We start from the raw sequence: 12,208 nt of genomic DNA on the forward strand, positions 1-12,208 counted from the left end.
AAATTCCTAAAAAGGCACACATTTATAAAAAAAGAAAAAAAACAAAAACAAATAAATAAAATTTTTTGATACAACACCCAAAAGTATTGCTAAAAAACCGTTTAAAAACTTTCAGGGCGAAGATCCATGCTCCGACAAGACAATTTGTTCCAACGGCCTCTCATAAAATTAGGATTTCTTTTGGGAATGAAATGAGATATTAGAGAGAATTTCTCCATGACCGAATCTTGTTATCTCAATAGAAATTATATATATGCACCTTTATATATTTTTTTTTTGTTGAAAATATTTCATTTGAATTGATGTATCTTTTCATAAATGAAATGACGTAGAAGTTTTAAATGACAAAAATTTGAGGGTAAAGTCGACATTTTTAAAAAATTGAAAGGAAGAGAGGAAAGTTAAAAATTCTTCATTTTTTGTCCAATTTTAATATAGTATAGATACAATATAGATATGGGAACATTATATGAGAGCTTTGATATCAAGTAACTATTTGAATATTTAGGTTAAATCTATGACCAAATAAATGAAATAAAGAGAACTCTAATAATCTATTTCAAATGTAATAAAAATTCTAAATATAACCTCAAATAAGAAAATAAGATAATTAACTAGTTATGGTAAAATCATTAACTAAGCAAATATTAACTCAATTACAAACTTTTTAACCTTCATCCTGCATCAAATGAGAGTGAAAATTTGTTGAATGGAATAAAAAAAAATTGTTTTCCCCCTAATTGTTTTAGCTATCATTTATCAACAACGACGCAGAGTTTGTACCAAAAATAAAATAACAATTTAAAAAAGAAAGAGAAAAAAAAAAAATCCAAGGCGGAGTTCTGTGTGGGGCCCAGAGGAAGGGGCAAATATAAAGGGGAAGAGTTTCCAAGGGTACGTTAGCAATTTTATATAATTTTATTATTATTTTGAGATTTTAGGGTTAATGGGGAAAACTAAACCAGCATGCCTGTCAAACAAAAAGTTACTATCCAATAGAAGCAATGCACGTCAACCCCAACCAATATTTTTCTCATCCTACGGTCTTGATTCTCCCACTTATAATCCAACGGTCTACATGAAGCTTTAGTGTGTATTTATATTCCTTCCCAATGCGGCCATCATAAAACCCTGCTTGAATCGAAGGCCTAGGGTTTAAGGTCGTCTGGGAAAGAAAGGAAGAAGAGAACGAACAGAGGTTCTATTCTCGTTTCCTGTTCCTTTTCCTTTCATTTATTTATCTTGTAATGATGTTAATCCTCATTTTTATGTTGTTGTATCTTTTTATTATTCGTTGTACATTTTGATTGCTTGTGTTCTGTGTTTAGATCTTTCGTCTTTCTGTAAAGATATTTTATTTGTCCATTTGAAGAAAATACAAAGATTATTCTCCTGAATGAACTTAGATATGTTCTGATTTGAAGGTTTTCTTTCATTCTTCTTTTGTGTATACTCGTCTTTTCGATTTCGAAAGTTTACTTCCACTTTAACGTTCTGGGTATATATGTTCTGCTTGAGAATGATTTCGTTCGTTATCGAGTCTTCTGCTGTGGTTAGGACGGATTGAATTTGATACGTCTCTCTAGACTGTCTATTTAAAACGTGCACGTTTTTCTTTTATGAGAAACAGTCGATGAAATTATTATTGTATGAAATTACATAAGGAGCAACAAGTGCCATGGAAGATTACACATACATGTGAACATAAATTAATTTTGGAAGTGCTAAAGAGTAATGACTAACTATTTTGGGTATTAACTTTAAGCTTTTTCACTTTCGAGATAACTTCGATCGTATATTCTCATAGATTTTGTTTGTTTATCTGATTATTATGGATTATAATTTATACAGTAGTATCCAACACTTTCTTTTCGATTATGGGGTTAATGTACATTGGAAATTAAAAATATTTTGTCCCTATGTAGTTTAATTTGTTTATGGAAATGTTGCAGGACGTAAACATGGCTTTTCTTAGTAAAGTTGGAAAAATATTTAGTCGGAATTCTGCATCAAGGATCGGTTCAGATTTGCAAGCTTCCAATCTGTCTATCTTTCAAACTTTTAGATTCATGTCAGGTTCGAGAGTTTTTGTTGGAGGTTAGTTGGATTCCAGTTCTTCTACTCTTTCTTATCCCTTGGTGGTTCTCTAGAACTTTCCCTGAAATCCGTTGCTTTGTACTGCAGGCCTTTCATACGGTACTGATGACCAGGGTCTGAGGGAAGAATTCGCCAAGTATGGGGAAGTAGTTGAAGGTGTGCAGGGAACTTATCTAACTAAGCATTATTGAGTAGGAAAGCTAAATTTTTTATTCTAGTGTATATACGTACTGTTACTCATCATCCGTTTTGGAAAAATTGATTAACATTTAAATTTTCTGTAAGAACAGTAACATTCGTGGGGGCACTCCTTTAGTTGGTGTTGATAAGTGAAAGAATCTGATTCTTGTCTATGCTTACCTTTGTCTTAGCGAAAGTGGTGATGGACCGTGATAGTGGTAGATCCAGAGGGTTTGGGTTTGTCACTTTCGCTGCCAATGAAGAAGCTTCTAGTGCTATTCAAGCTTTGGATGGACAGGTAAACACCAGGATGACTTTGCTATGAGTTTGTTTGGTGACCTGATGAAGGCCATTGAACCACCAGTTAAAAGTAATTCAGTTATGGATTGATATTATCACTGCTTTCTTCACCCTTGCGTTCATTTTTTTTAAAAAAAACAGGAACTCCATGGTCGTCGCATTAGGTGTAACCATGCAACTGAAAGGCCTCGGGGTGGTGGTGGCGGTTATGGTGGTGGCGGTTATGGTGGTGGCTATGGTGGTGGTGGTGGCAGCTATGGTGGTGGTGGCAACTTTGGTAGCGGTGGTGGTTATGGTGGTGGAAAGTATGGAGAGGAGGATGACAATGACTATGCCAAAAGGGCTTGAGGGAACTGCTTGATTTAATTTGAAAACAAATTGCTAAGTGTAATAATGTCTTTTGTGCCTACTTGTATCGCCAAAAACCCTAGGACTTGCACTGGTTTTTGTTTTTTATAGACATGTCATTTGTCAATTTTTACGTCTTAAATGAGATTCGTTTGGATTCAGAATCATCCCCCGAAATCTCAAAACCCTAGTTTTGTTTTGATGAATTTGAATGCCCCTCCACCAGTATACAAGTAATCTATTAATTTTTCTTCAATATTTTGTTGCTTATATTTTAGTAGTCATTACAAATTATGAAAGTTGATGAAAAGGTCTATGCTATAAAAGTTTCAATTTACACCCGATTCAGCTTATATTGAAGTTTCCTTCGTATGTTGCATTATCGAGCTTTTGCCCACTATTTCTCAACATCGAGCATCCTCACCCCTTATTTGCCCTGAATTTTTGCCCTGCGCTTGGAGAACTTGCTATTCAAAGTCGACTGGGCCTCTAATTTTTCATGTTAAAATAACATCCCCATTTTAATCCTTCAAATCAGTTTTGTAGTAAAGAAATCACTTAAAAAATGTAAAACCAAATATTGATTGGTTTTGAATGACTGGAAGTGATTTTAATCATATACCTTTGGAGTTCAATCAATGAGCTGTCATTCAATCTTTCAAAAACTAAGAATATGTTTGATGCTATAGGAGAGTTTGCTCATTGTGTGAATGTCCTTTCTTTTGTTAAGTGTAATGGGTCGTGTAATTTTGTTTCATTCACTTGTTCAAGTTATATATGATTGTTTTGGTGCTCTACCTTCTCATATTTAAGAAGTTCATGAGGCTGATCAGAACTCTACTTTTTTACGGTTAGCGTGTTGACTTAATGAATTCTTTTTTTAAGAAAAAAAAAATCATATACCCTTGGGATGATGTGAGAGTTACATTATAAAATCAACATTAGAAATCAGGTAAAAACCACCCTTCTTCCAAACTCAACAGAGCTTATCAATGGCTTCCTTCGAGAAATTCATGTTCAGAGATTGGGTAGCAATTTTGGTTTCATTTTCTCTATTTGTAAACTCCAATTCACCATCTGCTAATTCAAGCCAAGAACAACTCCTATATTCTGCATCAATTTGCTGCAGTTTCTGGTGGTTATTCAGAAGGGCATTCTCAAGCTCCTTAATACGTGCTTCAAGTCTTGACTGAATAACATCATGCAAACGCAAGCGCAGTTCCCTCGGTGACACACTATAATTTCCAGACTGAACTGTTGAGTTGCTTCCCTCTTCATTATGCTTGGTCCAACCAGAACTTTGTTCACTAATCATCTCATTCCTCAACTCACCTTCAGCAAAATCTTCTTCGAATTCTGGGTCAAGCTGCACATAATGATTTGCTTTTTAAGCTTAAGGGTGATTGCAGACCATACTACTTTTAAAACTAAAAGCGCACACAACATTTTTAAAGAATTGCAAATATAGTAAAATCTATCACTCTATTGTTGATAGACTCCTATCAGATATGGTCTAACTTATAGTCTCCAAGAATTGGATCTAAATTTTTTGCTATATTCTTTTGCATTGTGCATACATGATTGTTATATTTGCAATTGTCCCTTAACTTAAACCATCCATAATGAAACCATTGTACTTGTGTTTCTAACATGACTCTACTTAACAAATCTACATCATTACCTCTTCGTTGTCGGAAAATCTCCCCGTGCCTTCGGTGCTTATATTTAATCCTAACCTCTCGAGTTCCGCTTCCAGTTCGGCTTCGATTCTGCTCATTGATTCAGAACTCTCCCCTGCCTTATGTTCATATAGTTCTTCAGCATTGAAGTTTAATGTGTAATCCATGACATGTTTTGGAGAAGATTCATCTCCTGTTTTCTCAGAGAAGGCATTGCTATAAGTGTATGATTCACAATTATCATTACTGAGTTCCTTCAGCTTCAATGAGTCCTTCATTTCAAGTTCCTCTTGAAGATCTTGAACCAAATACTCACTCTGCTTTAACAATTCTTTCAACTTGTGAACTTCCCTGTTATTTGATATGAAAGAATACATCATACCAATGAAGAATCCAAGATATAATACAAAGGATTGATCAGGAGCACCTGAAAGGTATAAGCAATAAGTATAAGTTAGTAATCCGAGGTATGGATCAATCATCAATCTGTAGAACGAAGAATGATTCTCAAAAGCTTCTCAACTTTCTTGAAACTTTCATATTGCAATAGATTTTTCTCTTCCTCAGTTGATTATTTCCTTTTCCCAATACTACAGTCCTAATTATAAAGAATGATTAGAAAGTGTACTTCAAAGAAATAGTGGCATAGTACATGAACAACACAAGAGTCTGTTTGGTAAGGAATCTTAAAAACGTCCCTCAAACATAAATTTGAAAATAAAGGATTCAATAAAAACAAAATTATATTTTATATTTTTAGATGTGTTTGATAGTAGATTTAGAAATTGGTTTCTAATTTAAACAATTATTTAAAATGTGTTTTTATATTATATTTATAAATCACGAAACTAGACGTAGTTAACCACAAAATATTAGTCGAAAACAAACTATTGTTAATGTATTTATGAACATGTTTTAGGTTAAAAAATTTGTATAACTATTATTTTGTAATATTATATAATCTATAATACATTACATAACATGTACTTTAATTTAAAAAAAAAAAAAAAAAACAGAATTGAGCTCCTAACATAAAAATGGTATATTTCTAAACGTTTTTACCATTATTTTATATAATCCTTCCTTTTAAAATTTAAAATTAAAAAATTAGATAAAATGAAAACATAAAAATATTGTTTTCAGAATATTTAGATCACCTAATCCGAGAAAAGCTTTCAGTAACAATATCTAAATTATCTACCAAACTGATATTTACTGAACTCAGTGAATCAAAAAACATAAAACAGAGATGGCGGACAAAACAAATAATCCTAAATTACTCACATAAGCTAAAAACAAAAGGCCAGAACAAAGATGAGTACTACACCTTTAGAAGCAAAGTGTTCCATGTTAGCCATTTTGCTACAACTTCTTGACTTTCTTTCCCATTCCTTTCCTGTCTTATTACTAACTACATCAGTGATCTTTAAAGACTCAAATGGCAGTAAAGAAACCCCATATACACTTTCACTAGCATCTAAATGGGATCCCTTGGACAGCTTATTTTCCTCCATTTCCACAGCAATACATGAATCTAAAGAACTCTCATAGGTTAGAAGATAATCTTCTACAGAACTCAGAGGTTTAATAAGAACCCCACGTGAGAATCTAGCTTTAGCTGTGCTTCTGTTTCTTGCAGAGACAGAAGAACTACAAACTAAGGTTCCAATGTTATTGCTTTTGCTGCTTTCTCCAATGTGTTCTTTAGAGTTCTCATTAATCCATGATTTCAAAGTCATATTTGGTGTAGACTGCTCATTTGAATCTTGGTGACTCCCAAAAACAAAAAGTCCAAAATCTGCAACTGAAGATGTTTCTTCCATTCTTCCATGACCAAAAACATCTTCATATAGTTTCTTCTTTTGTGAAAATTTGTTGACAAAATGATTTGAATATTGAGGACTCACCAAATTGGATTCCCCAAAGTATAACTGTGATGAAGAATAATCCCCATCCTTTGACTGATTCTTCCAGTACTTAGCTGCATATCCAGCACCAGTAGCTGCTGCAACAATCCACAAATCCATTTCTACTCTCCCTTTGCTGAGAAAAATGCTAGGAAAAAATTTCAATTGAAGTTTTCATTTTTTTCATTTTTTCTTTTTCTTTTTCCCTCCAACCCCAGATGGTAAACTCTCAGCCAGAATGACACTTGAAGAATCGACTCTATTTGAGAGAAAATAACTTAGCAATCTAATGGAAAAACCAGTTCCTCTATGAAGAACTATGCTCAAACATCAATGATAGTTGGCAAAAATAAGACACTCAAATCCAGAAGTAACAAGCAAGAACGACATAGCCGTATAATAAAATCTACTATTATCATATATGGTTGTATTTATTCTGGTTGAGTTTATTAGCAGCTCCACCACAAAATGTTAAAGAGTTTTGAGGTTTTCTTTTTTGCTGTCCACTATTTTTCTTCATTTGTCTTTTTTTGATCGAAGTCCAAGTTTTTTTATTGAGGTGTTGTGAAATTTGTTTGAACATGCTAAGGCGCTAACATTTCGCACGTGTTAACATTTTAGCAGTTTGCAGTAATATATCTTTTTTGTTCTTTTGGAAACCTGACTTTTGAGTTTTGATATATTACACTGAAATTACTGTTGCCTCCTGATATAGGACAAATGATATTCAAAATGTTCTTAATCGAGTCTATTCAAACGTAGATTAATAGATTAACAGGAATAATTTCAGTCATATTGCCAATGAAATAAATGTCAAAGGCCGCGATGGATTTAATCTTCATCAAGCATCCAAATTTAATTTATTGTTTTCAATATCACTGAATGAAAAGAATTCAAGGAAATTTCTGAATAATACATTTATTTCCAAACCCATTCTTCTCTAGACAAACGCTAGAAATTCTACCAAAAGATCTGTCAAAAGAACATTACGAATCAATTTCTGTTCCTCCAAATCGGGCAAGGGGGAGCGCTACCATTATCCCATGTGTAAGCATGGTAATCTCAATATCATATTAATTGAAAAGCAAGAGGTTTCTCCCAAAAAAAAAAGGTTCAATTCAACCAATTGGGGCATTCTGGTGGAAAAAGGATGAAGCAATCTGAAAATTAATTGATAAAACAAACATAGTTCCCAGGATAGAATTGAAACTGGGTGTATTATTACAAAAAAGCTCAAAAGGCAACATCATGATAATCAAATATAGCCTCGAGATCCTAGTTCACCAATCACCAACCATTGGGTGCACTAGCAGAAGATCTAGCAACTAGCCCTCCAATGCTGAAGCTCCGGATATAATTTCAATCAACTCGGTGGTGATAGACGCTTGCCGGGTTCTATGACAAAAATTAACAAGTTCAGTTTTCTAGAAAATAAAATAAATAACACGTTTTTAAAATTGATGCAAGTTAAGGATAGAGGAGAAGGAGAAGGATCGCCAGAAAAGTTAAGAGACCTGTTATAAGTTAATGTGAGGCGATCAAGCATTTCCCCAGCGTTTCTGCTTGAGCTGTCCATCGCAGACATCCTTGCACCTTGCTCACTGCAAGCATTTTCCAATACCGCGTTGAACAGTACCTGGTAAGCATGAATAGCTTTCAGTAATCACATAAATGGCCAATGAAATGGGAAATGGCAGCACTGAGATGTTCCCGCTACAAGTCGATATTAGAAATACAGAAGAAAGAACTTATCAAATAATCGACATTATTGCATATAACATATCATAGTTCTCTTCTTTGAGTTGGTTCAACTGCAATTTTGCAGCATCCTCATCCAACAAACATATGTGCGACACGACAACCATAGACCAAAAAGTTACTTCATCACTTATTCATCCCCAAAAACTACTAGTAACCCATGGCGATCCGGTTAATGCCAGTATCTAGAAGGAAAACTTTTGTCTAAGCATTTGCTCACCTAAAATTATCAAGAACCAGTAAATTGCAATGATCACTAAGAGACCTAAGAAAAATGGAGAGCTAAGAAAAGCAAACGGGTGATAAAAGTCAACTGATTCGTATCTTCAAAATTACTCGGTGTTTTTAATGTATTAATTAAACCAGAATTTAAACTCCATGAAATTTCATATGAATTAAAAACCTCAAGTCTCTAACCTGCACGTTTCATTTGGCACATAACCATGACGATTTCAACAGTAAACTAACGCCTCACTACAAAAATAAAAGAGGCTGCAAGGATCAACTTACACAAGAAAACTGGAACTCTGCTAGATTTTGGAGAATCTCAGCCTTTGTCTCCCCGCCTTCAATCTCATATGCGTCCAGGTCACCAAGCCTACCCCCAGATTCTGCTTCTCTTTCAACAATCTAAAATACAGAATGCACAATACTCACAAAAGTAAGGGCAAGAATTTAAGAAGGGGAGAAGAAAAGGTCATTATGTAAAAAAAAATAAAGCAATCATATTACCTCAGGAGACAGAACGGTAGATGTTGTAGGCAGAAATGAGACAACTGAATGGAACTTGTTGAAAACAATCCTCAGAGCATCATATTCCACGTTCTTTAGAATATCATCAGCTAAGACAGAGACCTAAAAGTGCAAAAAGGACAGTAAGAAATGGGCATTCATAATGTCAAGGCATCCTGTCACACAAAGTTTGAAGATTTTGCTCAGTCAGTAAACCAATAGAAATTCACTCAAAACATCGGAAACATCATTTGCTGCCAGAATGGATCATAGTAGAGGCATTATTTAATAGAAAGAAACATAAACTCGTTAACAACCAATGAAGACATTCTCTGCAATGTGGTTAACTAACCTGAGTATAATTCAAAGGATTCTTCTGCAGCTCAGTGAAGATGATTTCTATGTCCTTCTTGGAGTCACGAATTAATTGAGCCTTTGCCTTCTCTCCCAATACAACATATTTTGTTTCCTTTTCAGGACCTATGGGCAGAGTAATTACGAAATTACTATCTTACTTACTGTTGTTTAACACTGCTATGGAGGATAGGATAAACAAACATTTTGCAAGTAATACCAGAATTTATCTTGTGCAGAGCCTTGCTTATCTTGACTGAGGTAGAATTAATTCCACCACAAAGACCCTTGTCAGAAGAAATGGTAACAATAACATTCTTCTTTACATCAACACCTATGTTTCCAACAAAAATAACATAGTCAAACTTCTAAATCTACGATAGAAGGGATAGAAGGGAAAACGTACGTATGGGTGTGTGTGTGTGTTATGTCTGTTGACAGAACAGTTCGATTTTTCATTCAAACAAAAGAAAAATAATGAACATATGATACATTAACTAGTAAATAACCCATGAGTATGATGTGCACTTTGACATAATACACATGGAAATTACAAAAGAAGTAAAAGGAAGCAACTCGCGTGTCAACAGAAAGTAGAAAACATATGACATAAGCATACTTGGGGTATCCCTGAGAAGTGCGGTAAATGGTTGCCAGAGGCCACGAGAATTTTCAGCACGCACTTGAATAGCCCGCAGCTTTGAGGCTGCAACCATCTTCATTGCCTTTGTAATTTTCTGAATATTTTTCACACTCTTCATTCGGTTTCTAACTGCAATCACATATATAGAAAAATGATAGTAAATCATCAGTAAGTAAAAAATTAAAAGTAATAAAACAACTCAAACAATATCAAAGAAATGCCAGTTAATTAAAAGGAAGCAATAAACCACCACAAAAGAATTTATATAAAAGGAAATAGCAGGATCCGATGTAAATAGCACCTACCCACTTGAGTGGAGATGGAGCGTACACCAAGAGGAGCTTGTTCCCTGCACAAGAAACACACATTTAGTGATTTATGTGCATAGAGAACTTAGGCAGATATGCATGATTAATGATAAGTTAAATGAAAAAAAAACCTAATGGAGTATGGCTCTCTAAAATCTTCAAATTACCATACATTTTCGAAGTCCAACATTTTTTTTTTTTTTTTTTTTTGAAAAAAAAGAACGGTAATACTTTCACGTATCTCATAAATGGAAGATCGTTGTATTTTTTTTTTCAAGAAAAAGAAAATGCTGCATATTTCAGAATAATTAGTCCAGCAGTAGACCCCAACCAATCTTAACATATAGGGTTCAGACAAATACGTACAAAAAAAAATTAACAAAAGGGAGGGAACCCTTAATTTATGAAAATAACAAGGAATTACTTCAGAATTTTATCAATCAAATGAAACAAGTTTTGAGTCTTTAACAAAAACATCATAATCGCTAAGAATCACGCGCACAGATAACGCGTATTAGGGCAAGATAGAATAAAGGGTAAAAATGAATACTCGTAAACGAGGGAAGACCGGAGAGCGGTGATTGGTTGAGGAGAGATCACAGTAGCGAGGCGCCTCCCTTCACGTCTCAGAGCTGCCATGGCCATTGCTTCCTAAAGCGAGATCGGAACTGGAAGTTGCAGATCAAAAGAAGAAAATAAGGCGGACGAATGGGGTTTTTCTCTCTTTTCAATAGCAGCGAGCTCAAACGCTTCTCACTCGTTTTTGAGAGTTTTTCGCATCTCGCTGATGCAAGGCCTATATTTACAAATATTTTGTTTATGTACCAAATCCCTTCTTCCTTTCCCCAAAATACCCCCATTTAAATTTCATAAAATGACTCAAATCATTAATAAAATTATACAGTTGGCCTTCTTTTCTTGAATTTTGGAGAATTGTGCTCTATTGGACCATTTTTCATTTTCCCATTTTTGTTAAACATTTTTAATCCAAGGCTTGGAAATCGCTTTTAAGTTGGAAGCGCCAGCACTTTGCTATCCTACTTTTTTTTTCTTCCTCGTCTGGTGAGTTCGGAATTTTCACTAACTTAAAAAAAAAAAAAAAAAAAAAAAAAGAGAGATCGGTCCATATTGTTTTTTTTTGGGTTAAATTATACGAAATATCCGTAAACTTCCTATGTTGTGTATCAAAAATATATTTCAATTTTCAAACGTTTTAAAAATATCTTTGAATTTTTAAAATAGTAAAAAAATAAGTTATCATTAGTTTCTTATGGACATCATTAAGATTTTTTGTTTTAAAAAAAAATACAGTCAACTTTTAAAAGTTTCAAAAATATTCTTAAACCATTTTTTTATAAAAAATACTTTAGTGCTATATGAATAGAAATCATTAACATAGTCTTACTTCTTTATTTTCCTTCATTTTTCTCCTCTCTCTTCTTCAATATCCTATTACTTCCTTTTTTTTTTTAATTACTTGACATTTGTTTATCTAGAATGAATAAATAAAATTGTACACTAAGTCAATAGAAAAAAATCAAGGGATTTTAGGACTTAAATGTTTTAATAAAGTTGTGTGTTAATAGCCAAATACATTTTTTTTTATTTGAGTTTTATCGTTTTGATATATTTTTAGGATATTTTTTTATTTTAGAATTTTATGAGGTTTTGTAGAATTTTATGTTCTAACTTAAAATTTTCAATTTTTAATTGAGATTATAGCTCGGTTTTGTACTAGTGTGTAAGAATTGGAAAAATAAGAGAAAAATGAGAATATCTATATGAGAAAAAAATGAGGATATCTATACATTTTTCTTAATTGGTTATTTTTTAATTCAACAAAACTTCAAATAAATTGATTATCATATTAACAATATGAGTTTTTTTTAATTTTTATCCTGA

The 12,208-nt window shown here is 33.4% G+C and overlaps 3 protein-coding genes across 3 annotated transcripts; 1 reads left to right on the forward strand and 2 right to left on the reverse strand.

The window, feature by feature from the left end:
- The first annotated feature begins 987 nt into the window (after positions 1-987).
- On the forward strand, positions 988-3,181 carry LOC120083577 (glycine-rich RNA-binding protein 5, mitochondrial-like). The gene is made up of 5 exons (XM_039039397.2): positions 988-1,198; positions 1,953-2,097; positions 2,185-2,253; positions 2,469-2,575; positions 2,719-3,181. Exons 2-5 carry the CDS (start codon positions 1,962-1,964, stop codon positions 2,923-2,925), a joined length of 519 nt encoding a protein of 172 aa, XP_038895325.1. The 5' UTR covers positions 988-1,198; positions 1,953-1,961; the 3' UTR covers positions 2,926-3,181.
- A 613-nt stretch (positions 3,182-3,794) lies between these two features.
- Positions 3,795-6,934, reverse strand: LOC120083576 (uncharacterized). The gene is made up of 3 exons (XM_039039396.2): positions 5,932-6,934; positions 4,607-5,031; positions 3,795-4,291 (listed from the first exon to the last, which is right to left on the reverse strand). The coding sequence occupies exons 1-3, from the start codon at positions 6,629-6,631 to the stop codon at positions 3,902-3,904; spliced, it is 1,515 nt and encodes a 504-aa protein (XP_038895324.1). The 5' UTR covers positions 6,632-6,934; the 3' UTR covers positions 3,795-3,901.
- Positions 6,935-7,651: 717 nt separating this feature from the next.
- ATP3 (gamma subunit of Mt ATP synthase) lies at positions 7,652-11,211 on the reverse strand. Its single transcript, XM_039037743.2, has 9 exons — positions 10,857-11,211; positions 10,304-10,347; positions 9,975-10,127; positions 9,576-9,689; positions 9,354-9,481; positions 9,002-9,124; positions 8,780-8,899; positions 8,026-8,147; positions 7,652-7,906 (listed from the first exon to the last, which is right to left on the reverse strand). Exons 1-9 carry the CDS (start codon positions 10,949-10,951, stop codon positions 7,837-7,839), a joined length of 969 nt encoding a protein of 322 aa, XP_038893671.1. The 5' UTR covers positions 10,952-11,211; the 3' UTR covers positions 7,652-7,836.
- Positions 11,212-12,208: the final 997 nt, after the last annotated feature.

Source organism: Benincasa hispida, chromosome 8 (genome assembly GCF_027475165.1).
Source record: "Benincasa hispida cultivar pf3 chromosome 8, pf3_genome.v1.1, whole genome shotgun sequence".
Classification (NCBI taxonomy): Eukaryota; Viridiplantae; Streptophyta; class Magnoliopsida; order Cucurbitales; family Cucurbitaceae; genus Benincasa; species Benincasa hispida.

Excerpts from the sequence above, each read along its gene's own strand:
- LOC120083577 (XM_039039397.2), top strand. The coding sequence starts at position 1,962 with ATGGCTTTTCTTAGTAAAGTTGGAAAAATATTTAGTCGGAATTCTGCA. Across the intron at positions 2,254-2,468 it reads GTATGGGGAAGTAGTTGAAG|CGAAAGTGGTGATGGACCGT; the intron begins GTGTGCAGGGAA and ends CCTTTGTCTTAG. Across the intron at positions 2,576-2,718 it reads TTCAAGCTTTGGATGGACAG|GAACTCCATGGTCGTCGCAT; the intron begins GTAAACACCAGG and ends TAAAAAAAACAG.
- LOC120083576 (XM_039039396.2), bottom strand. The coding sequence starts at position 6,631 with ATGGATTTGTGGATTGTTGCAGCAGCTACTGGTGCTGGATATGCAGCT. Across the intron at positions 5,032-5,931 it reads GGAACACTTTGCTTCTAAAG|GTGCTCCTGATCAATCCTTT; the intron begins GTGTAGTACTCA and ends TATACCTTTCAG. Across the intron at positions 4,292-4,606 it reads GATTTTCCGACAACGAAGAG|CTTGACCCAGAATTCGAAGA; the intron begins GTAATGATGTAG and ends CATTATGTGCAG.
- ATP3 (XM_039037743.2), bottom strand. The coding sequence starts at position 10,951 with ATGGCCATGGCAGCTCTGAGACGTGAAGGGAGGCGCCTCGCTACTGTG. Across the intron at positions 10,348-10,856 it reads CGGTCTTCCCTCGTTTACGA|GGAACAAGCTCCTCTTGGTG; the intron begins GTATTCATTTTT and ends TTTCTTGTGCAG. Across the intron at positions 9,482-9,575 it reads TCTGCACAAGATAAATTCTG|GTCCTGAAAAGGAAACAAAA; the intron begins GTATTACTTGCA and ends CTCTGCCCATAG.